We start from the raw sequence: 24,632 nt of genomic DNA, 5'->3' as shown, positions 1-24,632 counted from the left end.
CATTTTGGAAAATATGCTTTTGGCGGGAAACTGACAGATTTTTTATTTTATTTTTACAAAGCATTGTACGTTAAAGACCATGCTATTCAGCCAGTACTTTTTTTTAATGGGTGCTATTTAAAAAATAAAAATTATACCGGTCACGATCTTGTCATACACACTGTAATTTTGTGTTCCAGCAGGATTCTGCACCAGCACACAAAGCCAAGAACACTCAAGCCTGGTTTGACGTCAAAAAATCGACTTTATAAGACACGAAGATTTGCCTTCCTCCAGTCCGGACCTTAATCCTCTGGACTTTAAAATTTAGCAGGTCTTAGAGGGGAAGGTCTGTGCTAAACCCCATAAAAATTTTGAGAGCCTGAAGTCATCTTTAAGAAAAGCAGTCGCTGAAATAGAAATTAAAATGGTGCGTGCTGCGATAGACGACTGGCTGCGCCGATTAAGGGCCTGTATTAAAAACAATGGAAGTCATTTTGAATAATTTTAAGTAATTATATTTTTTTATTAAATGTACTTAAAATTGTTATATAATTTATTAAAAACTGATTGGTACTTTTGTTTTAATCATTATTTTCATTTGTGACATAACTTTGGGACCGACTACGTAGTTATTTGGGAAAATAAGATTTAGGAGAAATATCTACTGGTGAAATACCGATACGTAGGTTAGCCGTTAAAGTGTTTGTGACACATATCTGTGTCTGACATTTGGATTTTTTCTTGAAACAAGTCTGTAACTTTCTATGAATAAGGTTAGATTATTACTACAACCGATTATTATTGCAACTCAAATAAATTATGATAAAATAACGAAGAAATTATACTTATTTCTATCACACAAAATAGGCGGCATAGCTTCTGTAATGCCTTACATTGTCATACATCTGTATGGAATTGTTTTCACATTACATATTATGCTGTATTTTTTATTTTATATTTTTAGGAACTCATTTCATTATAGTATTTTTTTGATTGTGCATCGTTTTCTTTTATTGAGTACAGAATTCATACTGTAATTGTTCACTTGTCAATGTTTTGCGCTATATTGTCCGTTACTTTCAGTAATAGAAGCTACTGACACTTTTCAAAAAAATATCATGAAAATTATTTAATTATGTAGTACTCTTTTCCTGTGACCAGCTGGACTTTTGAATATTATTCAAACGATTTATTTGAATAATACACAAATTGAAAAGCTACATTGTAATGATTTATAAATACCTAGTGCCATCCACGAAGACGCGTGATTTTGACAAAATTAGACATTAATGACATTGTAATAAAAACCCCGCGTCATCGTGAATGACTCTACCTATACCTTTTCCAATAATTACTACCGTTACATTACGTATCAAATATACCACCTACCCAAGTTACACGTATATGTATATACCAAACTTCAATTCAATTTAATTTGCTACTGATAAATAAAAAAAAACCTATCGTTAAAAGTAGATAGAAGTAAATACTGGATAGGAACAAAACAAAAATTATCGATGGCTGTTGGTAAATTAATTCGCAACCTTATATTCTTATTTCATAAAAAAATGCTTACAGGCAGTTTTCAAATTTCAACCGCCTATGTTTAGGGCCATTTGCAGCAAAACATTAAATCAGGTTTGACAAATCTATAAATTTTTAAATACTTGTAAATCGCACTTATAATTTATATCTATATTTTTTCCTAAGACAGCCTTAAAACATAACGAAATACATGTTCGTTTTAAAACTGGGCGCCCCTAGCGCCTGCCCTGGGCGGTAAAACAGTCCACGGGCACCAACACCAGGTGATATTATTCAATAATATCTAACACCCGGTCAAAATAAACGAAAACAAAACGAACTCATAACATTTAAAAAAATATTCATAATTTTCCACTTCGCCATAGTCTGATGTATCATTATAGAGCACAGCCATCATTTATACTATTATCTTGTAAGGAATTTACAAAATCAACTAAATAAAATTAAACATCTAGATACTCATAATAGTTTTGCTGAATAAAAACATGAAGCCCTTCAGGTGATCGAAACCATAGGTGCAAAAACACCGAAGCCATTCATTAAAAAAGCTCATTAAAATTACACAAGTACAAGAAGCCTCTCTTCATAATATAATACTAAAAAGCTTGTAAAGACAGCTTTTTTTACAATTCTGGTAATTTAATAGTTAAGTTTAAGATCTAAAATTTGTAATTCACATTAATATAAGCCTCTCCCTCATCCCTTAACCGTATTTTGATTAAGCTTTGTGGCAACTTACAATTTTTTTTCCGAGCTTCACTTTCGACAAATTAATTATTATAACATCAACATTTAAATTAAAAAAAATACGCAATATCTTCTTTTAAGTACCCACGTGGAAAATACTTATCGAGAATTTGCTAAAAGTAAAAGCTTCAACTGCATTAACTGCAGAAAAAGTATCACTTCACGGGATAATTTAATTCGGCTAATATTGAACTTTCGCTTAAAATCCATAACCTAAACGGAATATAAACTCCAAGAAAGCTCTTCAACAAAATACATGACAGGCAATTGCAGTCTACGCAAAAATGACAAGGTTGTATACAGAATTATGATTTCCTGTTCAAATCAAGATCATTCAACATGTTCGAGTATGGTACTCTTAAGTAAAGATTCTGCCCTCTTCCATTAGGTACGTTGAAATTATTCAAAGGACATGAAATTTTTATTTTAAAGTAATGCTACTATTACAGAATGGGTTCTAACTCTTAAAACAACTGCTTACGTTGCACTTCTATGATAAATAATTTAAGTATAATTGGCAGTCATCGATCAGAGGAACCTACGATGCGCCAAGCGTGGTCCGAAAAGTCTAGAAGGAACGTTTTTACAGTCAGGTTGGCGTAATACGTCGTTATCTCCAGATGACGGCGACGTTGGGGTCGTCTTCTATGATCTGATCGAGCGTGGGTAGGTCGAGGCGCGCCAGGCAGCAGATCTCGTCGGCGCAGAGCCGGCCCGTGAACAGCCGCCGCAGCCCCGGCGCCGCCTCCGGGCGACGGTTGAAACCGTTCGACCGCGACGGCGGCCGTATGTACACCGGAAACCTTGAAAGACATTACAGTTTAGTAAAAGCAAGTTAAAAATTACTACGTTTGCGCAAACGTTGTGTTTATTCGTTAATGAACTACATTAATTGACCTTGCTTCTCCGCTACAAAAGCGCAGAAGAAATATAAAATAGTGTAGTTCATTGATGTGGACCTCCGCAAAGTAGCGCCTGAATCAATCAGTTCATTCATTATGGTCACTCGACGCTGAATATGAGAAGCAAAAAATGAGAAAGAAGAAAATGCCGAGACAATGTTTAGGATTATTACATTCCATCTGAATCCTACATAACTTTCACGCTAAAATGGTTAGCGATTTGGATGAAATTTGGTATAGGTAGGTAGGTACAGTTAGATCTTGGGAATAACAGATAAGCTATACTGAGCAGCACAAAACTTGACCCACTCTCCATAGAAAATTACCTTAACTGCATACATTTGAGGGCCAGTTTTTTTGCAGTTCAGTATACGTTTAATACGCATACAAAATACGCATCGAAAATACAAACTGAGACATGGATGCACAGAAAAACCAGAAAAAGAGACCAGCGCTGGGAATCGAACCCAGGTCCTCAGCAATCCGTGCTGCGTGCTATACCTCTACATTACCGATGGACAGGAATCTAGACACGAATTTTTCCTATGCATACATATCTCAGGTTGCTTATTTCTACTACGCTACTTAAAAAGCAGCACTAGCGACATCTATGTTCCGCTCTCATCGAGAGAAGTCACACTCTTTCGGAACCAACCGCTCACCCAGACAAGAGATGTCGCTACTAAGCAATCAAATTATGATTGAAATTATGATTTTGATTGCGGTTGGTTCCGAAAGAGTGTGACGTCTCTCGATGAGAGCGGAACATAGATGTCGCAAGTGCTGCTGCATAAGTAGCGTAGTAGAAATAAGCAACCTGAGATATGTATGCATAGGAAAAATTCGTGTCTAGATTCCTGTCCAGCGGTGGTGTAGGGGTTATAGCACGCAGCACGGATTGCTGAGGACCTGGGTTCGATTCCCAGCGCTGGTCTCTTTTTCTGGTTTTTCCGTGCATCCATGTCTCAGTTTGTATTTTCGATATGGTTTCACGGGATACCCGTAAAAGTAACAAATTTGAAGTTGAAATAAAAAATACAAAAAGACTCCAAAAAAACAATCATAAAATACGCATCTAAAATCCCGAAATGTCAACCATCAAAGTTTCTTCGTGAAACGTAATTTAAGGGCACAGTTTAGTTTTTAGTTACTCCAATGGAAATGTAATGGATTCCGAAAGACGCAACGGCTACGTTATCAACTGCGAACGTTTTTACGTGCTTGATACTGCAATTAAAAAATACCATCACGTAGCTTGAAAAATTCTCTATCAGATGAACTCAAAGGGTGACTGGTAGAGATCCCTTAAAGGGATAAGTTCGCCTTTGTACATATATTTCATTGTTTGTCATCTGTGTTTGTTTACTTATTTTGTACAATAAAGTGTTTACATACATACATACATACTAAGCAAATTGTATTTTCTGTATACTCGAAATGTCTTAAAAATTATATACTGCCAATGAGGGATATCGTTTTTTGTCTTTTTAGATGGCGCCACTGTTGCGTGAGGGTTTTTAAGTGTGGCTTTCAAAGTCTGTTATTACGGGCGTGAAAACAAAGTTTAGATTAAAATCATATTTAATACACCTTAAAACCGTACCATAAAAATATCGAGCAACCACAGTGTTGCGTAGTCCCGTTTTGTTCGGAAAAAAAGGGAGGACAAAAGTTTCCGAAACACAAAACTGTCTCAAAACACTGGCATTCGTTGCCTCGTAACGCATAATTGCCATAATTAATTTCAGGTAATCCAAAATATTCACAAAATTATTCTAATAATAAATAAACCCGCGTACCTCACCCAAAAACTATGAGATTTGACATTTCGGAGACCTCACGCAACACTAGCGGCGAATTCATACACGATAGCCCTCATTGCCCTATGAGGGCAGTATAGTGTGTTTATTAACCGTTTAAGGCACTTGATGAAGCCGTGCAGCTGCGCGAAGAGGATCAGCTGCCGTATGTCGAAGGCGGGGCGCGCGGCGGCCGCGTAGCGCTCGCACACCGCGCGCAGCGTCGTGCCCTGCTGCAGCGCGCACAGGATCGCCAGCACGTCCGACATCGACGGCTGCCAAACAACAACTAACACTCAACCAAATAAAACCTATGCCGCATTTACACTCGCGTAAGAGTCGCGAGACGAGGCGCAAGGCGAGGTACGAGGTGAGACTGTGATGCGGCATTTACACTCTCGCCTCGTGCCTCGTTTCGCGCCTCGTCTCGTATCTCGGCCCGCGCCTCACGTGACGAGCTTCCTGTTTACACTCTCGTGGCGAGTTCAGTTGTCTTTGAGCTTAAAACCTGCTCAGCACAAGGTTCAAACTCGAATGAACCGAGAGCGCGAACGCACCAGGCGAGAGTGTAAATCTCGCATTAGAAGTGATAATATAGACATAGACTTTGTACGACATCAAAAAATACACTGACTCCTAAAATAATAAACAAATCATAAAACCATTTCATTACGTAGAAAAGGAATTTAACTAAGCATTACGCTGAAGTAAATACTTACTTCACGTATACACGTGCCTACTATAGGGCTTATTTTCAGTCAATACCTTCCTATCTTTATATCTAACGTGTTGAACCGGAATCAGCACAACTAAGTTTGTGTAGGAATAGTGTACAATGAATAAAATTAAATTAAATCTGTGTTAAATATGTACGAAACCAAACGCAACCATTTGTTTACATATTAAGCACGTAAGTAGGTACAGTCGAGTTCATAAGCTTCTGAGCAAACATTTGATCAAAAATATGCGAACACGACTCTATCGTTAACGGCGTAGAAGCGTGTTCAGATATTTTTGATCAAATTATTGCTCAGAAGTTTACGAACTCGACTGTACAAGAGCTGGCACGAATGGATTGAATGAGTGAATGAAAGTATTTGTATTCACACAAATATAAAAATGTCATGCATCTGTCATTTTCCTACATAAATGTCTAAGTAACATTACTTTCGTTCAATCCATTCATGCCAGCTCTTGGGAATCGTCCGTAGTTTCGTTCATTCGTCAGTCCATTTCGTATCAGATGACCCGCTGGCTTTCCATAATAAAAAAAATACCTTGCAAGTGACGATTTCTATTTCCACAATAGTTTATGTAAACCTATGGTCCTGCCTGTTAATTTTTAAAACTAAATCATGTTTCATCATTGACTAAATAAAAGGCATAGATTTAGTGAATAATGTATGTTCGTCGGGAAAAGTCAGAGGCCGTATTGTCTAATGCGCTGCGCTGAAATGAAGTGGTGGAAAACCGCGTGTCAAAAAGAAGTGGTGGAAACGATTGTAATTCCAAGTGTGTTTGACGATATAGGTATACGTTATACCAATCCAATTTATGGAAAGTGTAAACAGACCGATTTCATCCAAATTCTTGTATAAACACCCACTGGATCGAATCAATAACAATAACACATTAATCTATAATTCGTGTTTATTTAACTAGACGTCTAATCACTTTTTTTACCAAAATTCACTTGATTTCAATGTTTAATTTTCATTTAAAAAATCTTCGTCAATAAATCTAACGTTATTTCTTGAATGAAACTAGTGTAAAATTTGCAGTAGCATAGATTAGCGTAGAGATGGTGGAAAATTTGACATTTTAAAAATCGATTAATACTCGATTGAATAAGCGATTTATTTATTTAACTTAAAATTAAAAAATAGTTACTGCTTGTATAATTGAATAAACAGTCTTTGGAATTAAATGAAGTATTGTAAATAATAAAATAGACAAAAATACTTTGATCTAGTCAATTAATAAATTAATCGATTTACTGAACAGATTAATCATCTTGCAATAGGTTCTATGTTTTCGCATCATTAAATATCTGTGGTCGGGTTAATGGCGTCTTTGTTTACCCTTTCTATAAATTGAATTGACATAAACCATAGTGTCATTCACGATGACGCGTGCCGTGGTTCTTATTACAATGTCATTAATGTCTAATTTTGACAAAATCACGCGTCTTCGTGGACTGCACTAGGTATAAGTCTTCAGATCCCAATCAGAATACGAAGGCACCCGAACTGTCAATCAATAAGTGACATTTACATATTCATTAATATGGAACTTCATTGTTTAGTGTCAAATGTAACATGTATTTCATTACGACACGGTTCTGTGGTGGCCTAGGAATAAAATTGGCTGACTACATGCAATCATAATCTTGTTGTACCCAGGTAGATATCGTCACCTGTAATATTAATTAACATAAAATGGAGACTTCAGGAGAGGCCAAAATGTAATTTATAAATACGATACAGTAAGCAATTATTACAAAAATGATTACAATAATAATAAAGTGTTAATTAAATAACGGAATACCATAAAGTAGTTTGCTCAAAATAGACACAGTATATATATAAGCTAAAGCTTTAGCTTATATATACTGTGTTATGGTGGAGCCGGAAGGTGGCCACACACAGCATCTCAGCAACAAAATTATATTATTATAGCCTTCTAGAGTTTGGGCTCGTTTGATTTGTCTTCACAAGTGAAAACGTAGGTATAAGCAATAACAAAATGTAAACCCGACTCCAAAAAAATAACAAAAAATTGAACAGCCTACAAAACCCTCGAGTCTTAAGGGCGTACATTAGTACATTGTGTCTTAAGGGCGGTAAATAAGGAATTACGAACGAGAGTCTATTAGAAGCACGAAGTCGAACACAAGGCTTTAATGAGTCGATTTTCGTAATTCTAGTACCGCCCGTGCGACATACAATGTTTTTCATCACATTTGCGAGTAATATTTTATATTTCTAAAAGAAAAAATATAATTATTCCAAATATTGGCGATACCTTAGGCTGCGCTCTTGGCAGCGCCGAGCAGCATGCGCCTGACGTGCGTGCAGCAGCATTAGTACGGGCATTGAGCCGTTTACCGACCTTGGGCTTCATGACAAGAAAAATTGTCACGCAATGACACATTTACCGACCACGACAAGTTTCATGACAAGCACATTAAGGTCGAGGGTTTTATTTGGGGGGTTGCAACCAAGGTAGCCTGCATGGAGCTAATTGTCAGAGCACGATAAATGCAAACTTTTACGATAAATACGATAGAAAACCACCTTCTTGTATAAATAATCAAATAAATCAAATAAATAAATCATTTTAAGTTGCCCAAAAAAATAAAAATAAAAATTACCTTTTCTTTACTATCGGACCCATTTGTGATAAAGGACAGGCAAGACTTTTGTAATTCGTGATCACTGAATAGTTGGCTTAAATTGGGAGTGGCTCTGTACATGTTAGTAAATTTTATCACCGGTATTAACGTGACCTGAAACCAAAAGAAAATAACATAGGCATTTTTATTTTAAAACTACAGATACCTATATCAAAACAATGAAGATAGTTATACATACCACTCCATAATATACCAGGTTTTGTATGCATGATTTAACTAATGTTTTCTCAACATTTGTATCAGCAGCAATCTTCGATACGTGGTTGTATCCAGTGATGTACGGCAAAAGCTGAAATCCATAAAAATATGAATTAATAATGTAACAGATTTTAGTGATACATACGTTATTTACACTAAATATGTTTTTGCGGGATGTTACCCGTAATTAACTTTAATGTGCCACCGATATTTATTTATTTATTTATTTATTAACTTTGGCACACAAAACAAATTGTAAACATGCGGTACAGTAATGAGAATAATTAAGGCAAGAGATCATTTACAATTCAAACTATGTGTACACATAATGAAAAAAGTGATACAATTAAAACTTAAAGAAAAGAAAAGAAAAGTATCAATATTTATATAAATACAAGATAAACTATACATGCATTTAGTTAACAAACATAATTTATTATATTTTACTTAGAATCCTCACACAACTGAACTGAGGACAATCCTTAATTTGCTGACAAAAACATTGAGTCTTGAACCAAATATGTCTAGGTCTTCATGAGCACCGGCTAAGTCGTTGTACTCCCTACACATTCTAACTATTGGATTATAAAAGGATGTATTATTTTTAAAGACTTCGAGTGAAAAGGTTTTAGGTTTTCGTATTCTATATTTAATGTTGATATTTAGAAGTGATAAGAGGGATGGCGCATCAATATGGCTATGAAGGATTTTGTACAAATATACGATGCTATATTGTCTACGACGTATTTCAAGTGATGTCATTCTAAATCTATCAAGTCTGGCGCTGTAACCTGAAAGGGGCTTACCCAAATTGTACCGGAAGCATCAAATTCTGAGAAACCTTCGCTGTACACTTTCAATTCGAAACGAATGCCCTGAGTAGAATGGTGACCACACCGGTCAAGCGTATTCATGGATGGTACGCACTAAACTGTAGAACAGATAAATCGCGCTCTGTGGCCTATTAAAGTGTTTAGTGGACCGAAGTATAAATCCCAAAAGCTGCTTTCCTCTACTAACTATGTGCTCATAATGAGGTCGAAAGGAAAGCTGACTGTCAAAGAGAACGCCAAGATCCCTGGCTACCACCTGTCTATTCAAATTACTACCAGCCAATCTATAATTGTATACCAAGGGATTATATTTTCTAGTAAATGAAATGACAAAACACTTTCCCACATTCAACAACATTCGGTTTGCTTAACACCAATTGAGGACAGATTCAATATCCTTTTGTAATAATAAACAATCGTTGACAATGTCCACTTTCCGGTAGACTTTTAGGTCATCGGCATAAAGGAGACTAGGGCAAGACTAGTTACTAACGAGATCATTGATAAAAATAACAAACCGAAGTGGTCCCAGGTGGGATCCTTGAGGTACTCCAGATGTAACAGGAATTGGGCTAGACTTGAAACCCTTCAAAGCGACCAATTGGCTCCGGTTGCAAAGGTAAGAGCATATCCATCGATATAGACTACCACTAATACCGTAAATATCCTTTAGTTTATGACACAACAACAAGTGATCCACCTTATCGAAAGCCTTGCTAAAATCGGTGTAAACGGAATCAACTTGACTAGTTTTCGCAAAAGCACTACACAAATAATCTTATAATTGAGAAGATTACTCACTGTTGATCGATTCTTTACAAATCCATGTTGATTTTCTGAAATGGAGTGCTTTACGTGATTGTAAATAACATCGTATACACATGACTCAAAGATTTTAGCAAAGCAAGAAAGAATATTTATGGGTCTGTAGTTCTCACAAAGCGACCTATCTCCACCCTTGTGGACAGGCACGATATGCGCTGATTTCCAGACGTCAGGAAAGCAACCAGAAGATAATGATTTGTTGAATATGAGACACAAAGGCACACATAATTCAGAACCACAAGCTTTAATTATTGAAGGAGGAATACCATCTGGTCCCGCTCCCTTGGTACTATCTAATTGTTTTATGATAGAGCCAACTGTGTTTTCATTTATAACTATGGAAGCCAAAATACTATCACAGTTGGGTTTAAAATTAAAGTCAGATTTAGTTCCCGAAGAGGATTTCTCGAAAACAGAACCAAAATATGTTGAGAACAGTTCACACACATCTGAACCATTAGAGCAGGTGCGACCGGCATACGCCATGTTTTCAGAGATAGCGGAATGATTCTTTCTACTATTAACAAATCTCCAGAACATCTTGATGTCATCCCTAACACTGTCCTCAACCGAGGAGATCATTTTCTTGTAGCATACATACATCAATAAGCACTTTACATCTTGCACGCAATATTGAGAATGCATCATAGTCTCTAGGATTTCCATACTTTTTGTGCAGTCTATGAAATTTGGCCTTCTCTTTGAGACAATTTAATAATGCATTGCTGTACCAAAAAGGATAATTGCCTTCCCTCGATTTGGAATACGGTGTGTGAGATAAAACTATTTTATTTAAAACGTCATAGAAATTAGAAACACAAACATTAATGTCCTCTGAGGAAAGAACAGCAACCCAATCTACGTTTTTTAATTCAGCTTTGATCTTTTCAACGTTCGATTTGTGGAAGTTTAATCGTTTAGTATGGTTGTCCTTGATTTTATTAAACGAAACATTAACAATGGCATCAATTGCCAAGGGAGGGTGATGGACATCAATTCTACTCAGCGCAGGGGACCACATACTTTAATATTAGAAATAGTGCTTAAAACTAAATGGAGGTATCTATTGTTTTGGTTAGGCACATTATTGAATTGGGCTAGGTTGCAAAGTGATAATGTATCAAACAACAACTCAGATCTACGATCAACTGGGGCACCAAGCTCCATTGCGAGTAAATGCAGCGACTTGGTCCATGTAATGTTAGGAGCATTAAAGTCTCCGATGAGAATAAACTCATCATTTTCTTTTTCACCAACAATATTTTTATGACAATTTTCATAGAAAATTTCAAGCGCACAAATTGGTAAATCAGGTCATCAGGTGGTAGATAACAAACACATAAATGGATATCTGGCGTGGTGCAATCATTAGAAACTACTGTAACCTAGACATCCTCTACTTGACTCTCCCACGAAGAGCGACGGACAACATTAAGATGTTTTTTGACAGCTATGAGGGCACCGCCACCGCTCTTCTTATTAATAATCGTATCACATCGGTCACGTCGATAAACATTATAATTTTGGTCAAATAGTTCACCATTAAATATAGCACCATCTAGATTAGTCTCTGTTAGACAAATAATGTCATAATTACAATGCAAAGTATTGAGGAAAAATTCAGTAAGTTTAGGCTTAAATCTGTTGACATTCTGATAATATATTCGTAACATTGTAGGAATAAGAGAGCCAAACAACAACTGTAAGCTTTTACTTTAGCAATAATACTTACACAATATTTATGGTAATTTACTAAGACATTCCATGCTTTTAACATGAATATAATTAGAAGATTCGTCTTTTAAGTCTTTTCGCACATAAATGCGACCATATCTCACAGAAACACGTTCGTATCCACGCTCGCGAGCAGCTCGCCTTGTTGCCGCATGTAGCTGTTTAAGCTCAGGTGACAGATGTTCCGAAATAAATATTCTTCTCTTCTCACCAGCCAGGCCCAAGTGACCTGAGTGCAATAAGTCGTTAGGATTCACCTTATTAAAGCGAAAAAAAGGCAGACATAAGGCTGTAACGGAGACGAGGCGAGGAAAGAGTGACCAAAATAGTTCTGGGACGGTTCGAAGTCCTATCAAATTTGGCCACTCTACGGCAGGCGTGGACGTCAGATTCATTCAACGGAAAATTGATTGTGTCACACAAAGCTTTTAGAAGTTGAAGAACGTTTTCACTACGACTCTCGGGCACGACGTGTATTTCAAGGTTACGGCTACGCGACATCTTGTCCATAGAACCCACCAATCCTCGAATATCATGCAACTCCTTCAGCAGACGGGAGTGTTCACTCTGTAATGCCGATATTTGCTTGTCTTTAGCCTTGATCTCGCTTTTTAAGTCATTCTGTTCGGCAGCCAAGAAATCCGTAGTGCCCGTAAAATCATCCTTTAATTTCTGCATAGAAGAACCAACCTCGACTTCAATCATCTTTTTTATGTCCTCTCTTAAAATAGACCTTAGATTAGACATGAATGGGGATGAAGGGGCGAGCTTGTGATCCAGAAGACGACTAATCGTGTCCAGCGAAAGGGTTTCACCTACATTGCGTACATCGGTATCAAAAGACATGTCCAAATCCAAGTTCAGTACAGAGGACTGCTCTGCTCTCACCGGATCAGGATCATCTCTGATCTTGCGCTTAGTGATATTCATACAAGAGACGCCATCCCAGGGACGCCAACTCCGTTGTAGTCAGCCTGGACGCTTCTTCCGCTGTAACTCCAAGGCAGGGCTTGCAGTAGAAGGCAGCACAAGAATTGCATTTCAACAGATTACTGCCTGCAGCACTACCAAAGCAACCGTGACAACTCATTGGGAGGAATCCAAAAAATAAAAATATATTTTTTTTGTTGCGTTGTGAGATTTTTAATTTGTTGATGTGGTATCCCTAGGAAAACGTTTGGCTTCCATCCAGATGACAGATGTCATCTGTCAACACACACGTCAGTTGTCACACGCGCGATAGAAAATAAAAAAAATGTGAGGGTATTCCGAAACTTAACTGATAACTGGTCTGGAAAACACGTTCCGAAGAATGAAGCGAGATCAATATTTGGCTCAATAACACAAAGAAACTTGTACTTACTTCTATAAATTATTGACGGAACTATCAAAAACCACGACTTCACTCGACGATTACCCGAAGACAAAAAAATTTCGATGCAGTTGTACAGTTTGATTAATTCGAGTTAACACTTGACAGATGGGCTTGACAGATGGCTTCAGTCAATTTTCAACTTTGACGTCATACAAATAAAGCCATTATTAGTATAACTCTACCCACATTTACAGATTATGTAAAAACTATTTTATTTGTATGACCTCTAAGTTGAAAATTGACTGAAGTCACGCCCATCTGTCAAGTGTTAACTCCAAGAACCGTACTGTATGCATCATGATCACGGGTAGGGCAGGGAAGGTAATCACGATCTAATCCCTTAACAAATATATTTAAATTAGCGCAGTTAAGGGGCTACCCGAGGTTTTCATTGATTTTTGACAAGTTTTGAATCGCATCTCCTACTTTTGCACTACAGATAGAGTTTTAAATCAAACGGCTATCGGTTCTCCAATCTTTTATCTTCATTTTTGTCTACCGGTTTTGCGAAAAAAAATAATCTTAATTTTGTATAATTTTTTTAAACATTGTCTGAAAAACACTTATTTCGTATCTCTATTGACGTGAAAGATCTAACATATACGAAATCTACATATTTGGGATCGCCCTTGACGTCTCTAAAAACTGGTCGAGGGTTTTCCTTTGAAACTAATTAACACAAAAGTTATGGCCAGAAAATCAGTTTTTTGGCCTAAAACTGTTCAACTTTGATGCCAAATATTTCGAAAACAATGAACTTTGCAGTAAATATGGGATACTATATTGCTTAAAGCCGTTGTTGTTAATATAATAAGCTACAAAAATCATTAGAAAACTAAGGAATTCAGATCGAAGGTCATTGGGGCACGGTGATCCCCGTTAACCAAATTGCTGCACCTGTCTGGTTGTGTAGATACCCAGTCGGCACGGCGTTAAAGTCGACCTGCTATATTGCTTAAAGCCGTTGTTGTTAATATAATAAGCTACAAAAATCATTAGAAAACTAAGGAATTCAGATCGAAGGTCATTGGGGCACGGGATCCCCGTAACAATTGCTGCACCTGTCTGGTTGTGAGATCCCAGTCGGCGTTAAAGTCGACCTGGAAGGGTTGATCAACGTCGATGTCGGGGTCGCACTGGTCGGCTCCATCGGCGGGCGGCTGCGTGGGCACGGGCGGCGGGGGCGGAGGCCGGCGCCCGGGCCGCGGCAGCCCTACCGACGCCAGCATCACCGGCACGTCGTGGTCGTGCACTGGCGCCGGGTCCGCGCGCACCTCCACCACCTTCAGGTGCATCACTGTGTCCCCTTCTACAAACAACATGACGTCATTCACGAGTTCAGTGTCCCTAACCTAAACCGTGTAAGGGGCAGAGGTTTCCTTAGGGTCCACGTTGGCGTAAAAATTTAGGGGTTTTAGGACTATTAGGGGCTGTTTCACCATCCATTGATTAGCGTTAACCGACGGTTAAATGTGATGCCGTCCCCGTCTATTTGAACAAAACAAATAGGGACGGCACCACACCTAACCGCCAGTTAACACTAATCAATGGATGGTGAAACAGCCCCTTAAAACGCAAAACTTTAAAAGTGGTCTATGAGAAAAAAATTAGGGAACCTCAGCACTAGTACAGTCGAGTTCATAAACTTGTGAGCAAAAATTTGATCAAAAATATCTGAACACGCTTAGTTCTACGCCGTTAGCTATAGAGTCGTGTTCAGATTTTTTTTTCAAAATTTTGTTCACAAGTTTATGAACTCGACTGTAGTACCTCTATATGTTTTGAACACTGACCAGGACGTCACTTTCAACGTAACTCGCACATTTTTGATTTAAAATTCTTGAACATGGCAACTATTTTCAGGCCCCTCTTATCCACTGGGCACACTGACGTGCCCAGGGCCCCGCGCGCGATGCATAGTCCCTACTCCATTACCAAACGATAACCGATAGTTTCTCCACTCTCGCTTGAAAACCAGGCTTATGCGGTTACCTAATGATTCGCCGACTATTTTTAGGCAGATTATTGATTGGCAGACAACGTTTCGCCGAGTAACGGTACGCCGATGAATTTGTATGCAGATGTATTATTTCGTCGAGTAACGTTTCGTAACTCAACCTTTAGCAGACTATTTACTTGGCATATCAGTCAGTGAGCCGAACAACTATTCACAGACATTCGTTTAGCCTATTAATCACTACACATTTTGCACGTTTGGTCGAACAACCTTTCGCTTTTGTAACGGTTGAACTATTATTCAGTGCGAATATCAACTTTTCGCACCTTTCATTTCGCATGGGGAATGGCATTCAGTACCGCGAATATGTGTGGATTACACTATGGCCTCATTGGCATTTTTACACGCCAGGCGTGCTGACCACGCATTCTTTATGATTTTCTCATGTACCCTCACAAATTTTAAGCGTATAACGCAAGTAATATTCGTATTTTTGACCATCATTTGTATTTATTTTATATTGGAGTCTAAACAAACCAAGTCGCGACGCTAGCGATTCGCTTCTGGCACTTCGCCGGCCGCTGCCGCGGCACGCTCGCTTCGCTCGCTCGGCTCGTGCATTGTTGGTCGAAATTCTACCTAACACTCCTCCTCGCTAACGCTCGTCGTCGCACCTAACTTCATTTTGATAACAGCTAGTATAAAATAGTCAACTCAGTAAAATCCTACCTGTCGTTTGGCCGTTTTTATCTACGCAGATCACGAAACAAAAATCAATACAATAGTATAAGCAATAGCTTAACAATTATTGAATGCCATGTGATTACTCTGCTTATCGTGTATCAACGAACAGTTAAATCGACTGAACATTAAATCTACTTATCAATATGAATGCCATGTGATAACTCTGCTTATCGTGTTTCGACGAACAGTTGTTCGGTTAAATGAAACAATTACAAAACAAACAATCTACTAAACGTAAATCTGCTTATCGCTATTCTTCCTACCGACTACTCGGCGAAACGAATAATAGGCGTAACGAAATTATACCAAACGTTGCTCGGCGAAAAGAAAAATCTGCCAATAGTTGTCTGCGAAACGAAAATCTGCGTAATTAAACTCGGCGAAACGACAGGTCACCGGTACCGAATGCAGCATGTTGTGCCCAGGGCCTCTAATAGGTGAAAGCTGACTATTTTGTACAGAAGTTAGTTCCTCTTTCATTCGTTTTCTACACTTTTGTGTGGGAGCCTAGACGTCTTGTGTAGATCCTTTGGACTCACTCTAAAGCAGGATTGAAAAAGCGAGGAAAGAACGGCGTTTTTTGCGTTGCCTTTTCTGTCGCTTTTCACATACATTCCCTGTGTTCTTGATACACCGGAATCTACCGTCAGACGGGAAATAGTTATTCTCATCTCTCCTGTTCGGAAAGTTTAATTTCGTGGGTGGAAAATTGCATTTTCATCTCTAGGATGGAAAGTATTTTTATTTTTAATTTTTACGATTAGCCACGGAATCGAAGATAAATTGAGTTCCGTTATTTAAATAAAAGCTTTTCATTTATCTAAACTCAGCTATACATTAAACGACGTGTTAATTACGATCTATAGTTTCACACTAAAAACATTTTACGGTTGGTCTATTTTTTTCGCAATTAGGTACAGAAAATCAACATTTATAGTACATTGTGTCTTAAGTGCGGTAAATAAGGAATTACGAACGAGAGTGTATTAGAACTCATTTACCGACCTTGGGCTTCATGACATGAAAATTACATGCTCGCTTACATGCTCACGTACTTGCATGCTTGCTTGATCGCTTGCTTTTTTTAAATGTTCACGCGAGCGAAGCCTAGTTCTAATATATTTCAAGAGCAAACAGCATAGAAAATGGTGTGGGTTTTACCTACAATTATCAACTTCAAAAAAAATAATTTGCAAAAAAACAGAAAAGTTGCACTTCAATCCCTGTCGTCAGAGAGGAAAAGTTACTTTTCTGAATGAGAGGCGTGAAAAAAAATAGAGATCTTTCGATCATTATAATCCGAAATGGACTTACCGACAAGCGTCGCCTTGCGATGCGTGTTCAGGTCGTGCAGGAGGTGCGCCAGCAAAGTGGGCAGCTTCGTGGACCCATTCGACACAAACATCGTCTCCTCTTCCATTATAGTCTGCACAGAAAACAAGAATATGTATACAGACAGAGTGATAGAAAATGCGATGACATGTTATGGAACGCATTATTTATATAAGTCGAACTCTCGAAAGAATAAATTATAATTGAATTGTGTTAGTAGTATTTTAAATTATAATTTAAAATACTTTGAACATGAAACTACCGTGAGACTCACTGGTATTAAATGATATTGTAACAGATAACTCACGTCCCTAACCGAGTTTAGCTCGACATGTTTCGGGCTATTTCGTAGCCCTTCTTCTCAGGAGCACGCGACTCGGCGGCTGCCGCAACACGCACACTCGCGTTTAAGACGTGAGTTATCCGTTACAATGTCATTTAATATGAATTTAAAATTCTAATAACACACTTTAATGGTAAACATTCACACAAAAACATTCTTGATTAACATAACTTTTTAGAATAGTCTTACAGCCTTATTCATAAAAAGTTAGAGCCTCCTTGAAGGCCCGATGCTAAAAAACGTGATTCATAAACGTCTTTTAGCGCTAATCAGTCGATCAAGGCTCTGCGAAAGTTAGAGGACCGTAGACCCTCCTTTATATCCCTGCTAAGTCACAAAATGGCCGCCACAAGTTTGAACAGCTGACTTTGACAAGAGCAAAAAACCATACCGAAGATATTTTTAGTGAAGGGTGAAGTTACGCAAAGATTAAAAAAAAACAGGAAAAATTATTTTCAGGAATTTGTATTTAAAAATCCTCTAAAATTACTGCTACTTTACTACTTTACTAACAATAAATATGAGAAAAATAAAATTAGGATGGTTAACATAATTACGGCTTTTTGCACTTAAACATAAACATGCGGATCGGAAATGGCGGGAAAACAAACATCTCGCTTCTTATTTTTTTTCCTGCTAATTTGCTGTCACTGCTGTCAATTTTTTTTTTAATTTTCGATGAGGCCATTTTTTGTCTTTGATTTGTCAAGATTGCCAACATAACGCGTCTAATCCGTCTATCAGCAGCTCAACAACTAGCAGACTGCTAGCAAGCGTTTATGAATCATACTTCTTGACAACCGTCTAACAAGCTTAATCAGTCTGCTAAGTAACAGACCGATCAAACCTCAATTAAGGATTTTTTATGAATAAGGCTGTTAGCATGTACACCCTAAAACTAACAAGTTATGTTGCCCTGTCTTGTAGTTCCAACACCTAGCTTCCGGCTCCATCATCAGATCAGCTTGACCGCACCACATTATTGCATTTCCATCAGAACATCATCAGAAATCAATGTTTTTGAGAGAGTAAATAAGTATTATAACTTAATAAAAAATATTTCAAAGCTACTCACCAAGTGTTCGCCAAGCTTCTTAACAACTGGCTCATACTGTACAGTTCTCGACCAACTGTCGCATACAAAACACAAATTGAAGAGGTACGCATTGCGTTCATAGCGGGAACTGTCGATTCTTATTGGGTAGCCCACGATTTTGTGACCAAGTGCATTTCTAAAAGAAATTATTATTTATGACTTATCAGTGTTGATTGGTAGTTTAAGAAAATAACTTACAGAACAATTGCTTGGATTTTTCTATCAGCATTTCTCGACTTTTAATAGCTGCATAATATGTATGTGTATACAATAGACAGACATTATTTGGTTCATGTAATTTTGTTACTAGTTTCTACATTTTATCAATAAATATTTTATATTTACGATTATATGTGGTTAAGTAGTAGTAGAGAACTAAAAGGAACTTACTAAAGTTCCTATTAAAAAAAAAGGTTTCTTGAGGAACTTTTCGTTGGTAATAACGGTCTTTCCAAGAGTGCTGAACCTTTTACATCCTATTAGATAAATTATTTTTCATTTTGAACATAGTGGTGTATATGAAATTTACGATAAAAGTCTGTGCTGTCTAATTTATTGATTAAGATTGCATTACACATTTATAATTTCTTGTCTAGAAGTTGAAACATATCTAATGTATACCCTCTGTATGAATAAACGATTTCTGACAACTAAGGCTAAAAACTGATGAATGCCATAATCCAAGCAATTGTACTGTACACATTACACCATTTATCAGTTTTTAGTTTTTCATGAAACACCCACATTGCGAAATAGAAATACTATGTGAATACAAATGCAAAAATTGTAATAGTATTCAAAAAAAGGATAACATTAAGCTTATCATTATTTCAACTATCATCAATTGCCAATTATCATTAATTAAAAATAAGTCAGGTTTTTCTTTTAAAGAAGGTTGTAGTTTCCCCACTGCATTGCGAATTAAATGGGTTGAAGAGAAGATATTTTACTACTATAATTATACCATATCTACATGACATGTACATAATTAAGAAAATAAGCGAAAAATTTGATTCCAATTTTCAGTTTTAGTATTCTGTACATTAAATAAAAAAAATATACTGATTTTCGATGTTTTTATTTTAGTCGAAAATACTATATTGAATAGCACAGAAAAAACACAAACAAATAGACAGCTGAAAAAGGACAGGATAGTTTTTATCATGAAAAATTTCATATTTCTCGCAGAATATTAACAAACATATTCCTTGCAGATAGAGCTGCAGGTAACAGCTGGTCCACTATAAAGTCAAAACCACTTTTTCTTGGCCAGAATTATATATAGTGTGTAGTTTGCTAAGCATATAAATAAAACTAAAAACTAAAGTAAAATTAATTTGGTAGCACCACAGCATTGCTTTTTATGAACTGCGCTTAGCATATTAAATAAATAAATAAATATCATGGGACACTGACACCAATTGACCTAGTCCCAAACTAAGCAAAGCTTATACTATAGATACTAGGCAACATAATAGATAAATACATACTTAAATACATATTAAACATCCAAGACCTGAGAACAAACATTCATATTATCCATACATATATCTGCCCCGGCGGGGAATCAAACCCGGAACCTCAAACTTCACAGTCAAGTTCTCTAACCACTTGGCCATCCAGTCATCCTGTTCATCATATTAGTTTTAAACATACATTTAATTAAAATTCATATTTTCTATGGGCTGCACATTCGCTTTAGCTGTATGAATGTGATATTTTATTTAATTTAACATTATAACTCTCCATACTATACTGAGCATGGTCAGTCAGCAAAATATGACATTGTAATAAAATTGACTCTCTCTACATCAGCAGAGTTAAACCAATCACACTAAAAAATATTGCATTATTATTATGCACCTAAAGATTTACAGTATTTACTCAAGTCATTCAAGTTAACACAATATAAGTTATCACAAAATGCATTGGCACAGTAAGTTTAAGCATAACAAAGCATGGATAGACATTCATGGTTTCTTAAGTGCAAGCTTTTTTTGAGTAAAAAAAAAACAGAATTATTAAAATCAATCAATCAAATTTCGCTGAATAGTTGACTAATAGTCTCATTGAAACATGGCAAATAATTGGTAAATGCGCTAGCTGATCTACAAAGTTCACTTACATTGTCATTGTACATCGTTGAATCTCCGGCTTGGGAATGATATAAGCACTAATAGAATCAAAAACTTCTTTAGATATATAATCTTCAGGAAACTGAAAACAAAAGTTTTTTTTGTAATTAGGTAATCCTATAAATGTCTATAGCTAGCATGGTTCTTATGATCCTTACTAAGGGATGGTTATTTTAACTAAACAAATTGAAATATTTTTCCATTAAAAAAAAAACATGAAGGTTGCTTATTGATCAAATATTAATTGATGACTTTATGTTATGACATGGGAAAGCACTGGATGGTATACATAACAACATAATGTCATAAGCTGAGCTTGTGATTTATTTCTTTACTTGATGTCCAAATTAATTTATACATAATATACAGTAAATATTTAATTCAAAGTTATGAAATCTTTGTTGCTTAGTGGCATATTTCTTTAATATACTAACCTGACACGCGATTTTAGGGCCAGCCACGGGATGAAATTCGCCTAAAAAGATGCATCGTATTGGGCCTTCTCTTCCACACCCTTCATAATACCTTGTTTCCGTCATTTTTAAATTAGATGAATTGACCAGTCATAGTATTGAGAAATTCAATACAAACGCTGTTGAGCAAGCAGTTACAAATTTCCAAGTAATTGGTATAAGTTATAACAGTGGTCATAACACAAGTATCGTCTAAAATAAGTACACGTTAGCACAAATAGGTACTTTGGATTTCTGATGAACCAGTCACTTCTGAATTTGACCTTAATACCTTAATACCGTGCCTTGCACTATTAAAATGTGACTATTACTGACTATTATAGTTTATTATAATAAATACAGGGTAGTAAATCTGCCTTTAAACACAGTTTAGTTCCACTACTTCAATCAATCAATCAATTCTAGGAAATTCGTCGTCACTCACGTCAATCCTGCCTGACATAGGCCTGACAGTATGATTTTTTTATGTTTAGGCAGGGCGAAAGAGTTTTGGTCATACATCCTTATTTACTAGAATCCTGTTTCTTACTCTTACTATTAATAAAAGGTACCTTATATTATAAATTGTTACTTAATATTATAAATTGTTACTTAATATTATAAATTGTTACTTAATATTATAAATATGAAAGAAAATCTCATTTTCTGACTGTCTGTATGCGTATCTACGCTTAAACCGCTGAACTGATTTAGGTGAAATTTGGTAAGTATGGAGAGTGGTTAAGACCTCGAAAAGACAGGTAGTTTTCATCCCGAAAAAATGGGCAGATTCCGCGGAATAACATTAAAAGAGTTCTTCGCAGACTAAGTCGCGGGAAATAGCTTATTATAATAGGTATACCTATAGTCATTATATGATCATCGTACTAATTATTAGGTACAGTGTGAGAAAACAGGGTTATACTCGTACGAAATCTTATAATAGGTATAAGGGAAAGTAAGCATACGGAATAATTAACTTTTTGATTATCACGATAATCACGGACTGATTGTTATCAATGATAATATCGTCCATACACCTTCGAATTAGAATTTTTAGTTTGTAAACTAACGCGATTAACATACTTAATACGTCACTTTTTGTTTATTCTGTGTTATCTGAACACGAGATAACTAAAAACTAGGTCATCATCATCATCATCATCATCATGTCAACTGAAAGACGTCCACTGCTGGACATAGGCCTCCCCCAAGGCTCTCCACTCAGACCGGTCTTGTGCTTTTCGGATCCACCGCGATCCCGCGATATTAACCAGCTCGTCACTCCATCTAGTTGTTGGAGGCCTACCGACAGCTCATCTCCCGGTCCGCGGACGCCATTCAAGAACCTTTTGACCCCATCGGCCATCAGTCCTGCGAGCAATGTGCCCCGCCCACTGCCACTTCAGTTTCGCAATTCTTCGGGCAACAACAAACAACTAGGTACCTAACATTAATTTCATTACATGTGTTATTATTGTTTAATAACTGAATAATTATCCTATAGTTATTGAATAATTATTAATTAACATAATTATCTTGATGATTTCCAGCCACATTGTCACAACAAAGATCTCAGTGAATCAAAAAACAGAACTACTTAATGCGACTATTTTGCAAAAAATAGTTATTTGTGCAACAAGAGAGCAAAGTTGTTTTTTGTTGCGAGTGTTGATTTTGAATCCCGAGTAAGCGAAGGATTCTAGGTTAGAATCCTGAGATCAGCAAGGGATTGAAATACACGAGATGCAAAAAAACTTTGGTCTCGTGTGACACATACAATTTTTCACCTCAGCAGCGAGAACATAATTTAAATGTAACATAAGAATAAAACCACATATGTCACACCTGTTTACAAAACAAACACATTTTTTAAAAATAGAATCCGATTATTATCAAATATAATAATTACATTTAAAACCATAAAAAGACTCCAGTAGCTACAATACAAATCGCATACTCATAACATGCAATCTTAACTTCTTGTACTAATGTCACACTTATTTTTTAATACTGCAAAAAGCCTCATCTCGGGGTAATTGAAAAGGTTGAACAATTAAACCTTTAAATATGATTTTTATTAAGATTTCTATTACATAAACATAAATAGATTTGTTAAAAAATCATTCAATCTATCAAATAATAATTATACTGTAGAGGCAGTATACGGAATTTTTTTTAATAAAAAAAAACAAGAGAAGCGGCTTTCGTGCAACGAGGTTGCATACTTTATTAAAAGATCGAGAAAATTTACATTTTGGAAATATTTCGATATATTTTTAATACCAAAAATTTAATTTAAGTTTGTAATCGACAAATTTGATCCTATCTCTTGCTTTTTTCGAGTTGAAGTGAAATGACAGATCAAAGTAAAGTTCAAATATTTGGAATTCAGTGAGTAGACCCAACACTGTACTCAGCATTTAAAAAAAATAATTAAAAAGTTACTTTGTCTCACGGAGTGAGCAAAATGCGATTTTGCTCACTGATTTCTCATAGCAAAACCTGCCTGTTTGAGGTGCTGAGGTGAAAAATACTTTTTACAGTGCGCCCTGAATGTTAATGTTTGTATCTTTCGTTATTTTTGTGTAGGTAGTTTGTACAGTTTATTTAATTAAGAGCATTAAAAACTCATATAAAGCTAATAAAATTGTAGGAACGTAAGTACTTTTAGAGCATGAGAAGTGAAAAGTAGTTTTTATCTCACCTATTTGTAAACTAAGTGCAAGCAATTTATAAAATAGGTAAGTGCGAGCAAAGTAAATCATTTCCCTGTGAGACTTTCACATAGGGCAAACACAGGCAATTTTATTGGTGCTAACAACACGACCAAGGAGATCGAAGTCTGGTATTGTATGAAATAAGCACTTATGTTGCACTTTGTTATACTGGCAGGTTTAAGATGGGCGGCGCGTAACTGCCAAAGAGCATAATAATATAACCACTACGTTTTTAACTGCGCGCTTTTTGAATTAAAAAAAAAACGCGGGAACTTATTAACACGTCCTTAAATACGTCCGATCAGAGTCCGATCTTCTCTGTACTAGTAAAGTGAGGTACTAGTATTTTATACTCTTTGAAAAAACAACAAATGATTTTGTCGAGTACCTAGCGAATGTAGGTACAATTTTAAAACCTGAAAAATGTAATAGGTACACAGGTAGGTTGTATAGGTAGGTGTATAGGTTACTATACATACCAGCTAAATCCTGGGGAAA

At 36.5% G+C, this 24,632-nt stretch overlaps 1 protein-coding gene across 1 annotated transcript; it reads right to left on the bottom strand.

Moving 5' to 3' along the window:
- Window positions 1–2,737: 2,737 nt before the first annotated feature.
- Window positions 2,738–21,864, bottom strand: LOC141432439 (GATOR complex protein NPRL2-like). The gene is made up of 9 exons (XM_074094003.1): window positions 21,397–21,864; window positions 20,953–21,044; window positions 18,807–18,963; window positions 17,371–17,482; window positions 14,417–14,664; window positions 8,569–8,679; window positions 8,349–8,483; window positions 5,090–5,250; window positions 2,738–3,077 (listed from the first exon to the last, which is right to left on the bottom strand). Exons 1-9 carry the CDS (start codon window positions 21,499–21,501, stop codon window positions 2,885–2,887), a joined length of 1,314 nt encoding a protein of 437 aa, XP_073950104.1. The 5' UTR covers window positions 21,502–21,864; the 3' UTR covers window positions 2,738–2,884.
- Window positions 21,865–24,632: the final 2,768 nt, after the last annotated feature.

Source organism: Choristoneura fumiferana, chromosome Z, assembly GCF_025370935.1.
Source record: "Choristoneura fumiferana chromosome Z, NRCan_CFum_1, whole genome shotgun sequence".
In the NCBI taxonomy this organism is placed as follows: Eukaryota; Metazoa; Arthropoda; class Insecta; order Lepidoptera; family Tortricidae; genus Choristoneura; species Choristoneura fumiferana.
This window is presented reverse-complemented; position numbering and strand designations above follow the sequence as displayed.

Coding starts and splice junctions, on each gene's coding strand:
- LOC141432439 (XM_074094003.1), bottom strand. CDS start 21,501: ATGACGGAAACAAGGTATTATGAAGGGTGTGGAAGAGAAGGCCCAATA. Junction 18,964..20,952: donor CAACGATGTACAATGACAAT/GTAAGTGAACTT, acceptor AATTTCTTTTAG/AAATGCACTTGGTCACAAAA. Junction 3,078..5,089: donor TTCATCAAGTGCCTTAAACG/GTTAATAAACAC, acceptor ATGTCTTTCAAG/GTTTCCGGTGTACATACGGC.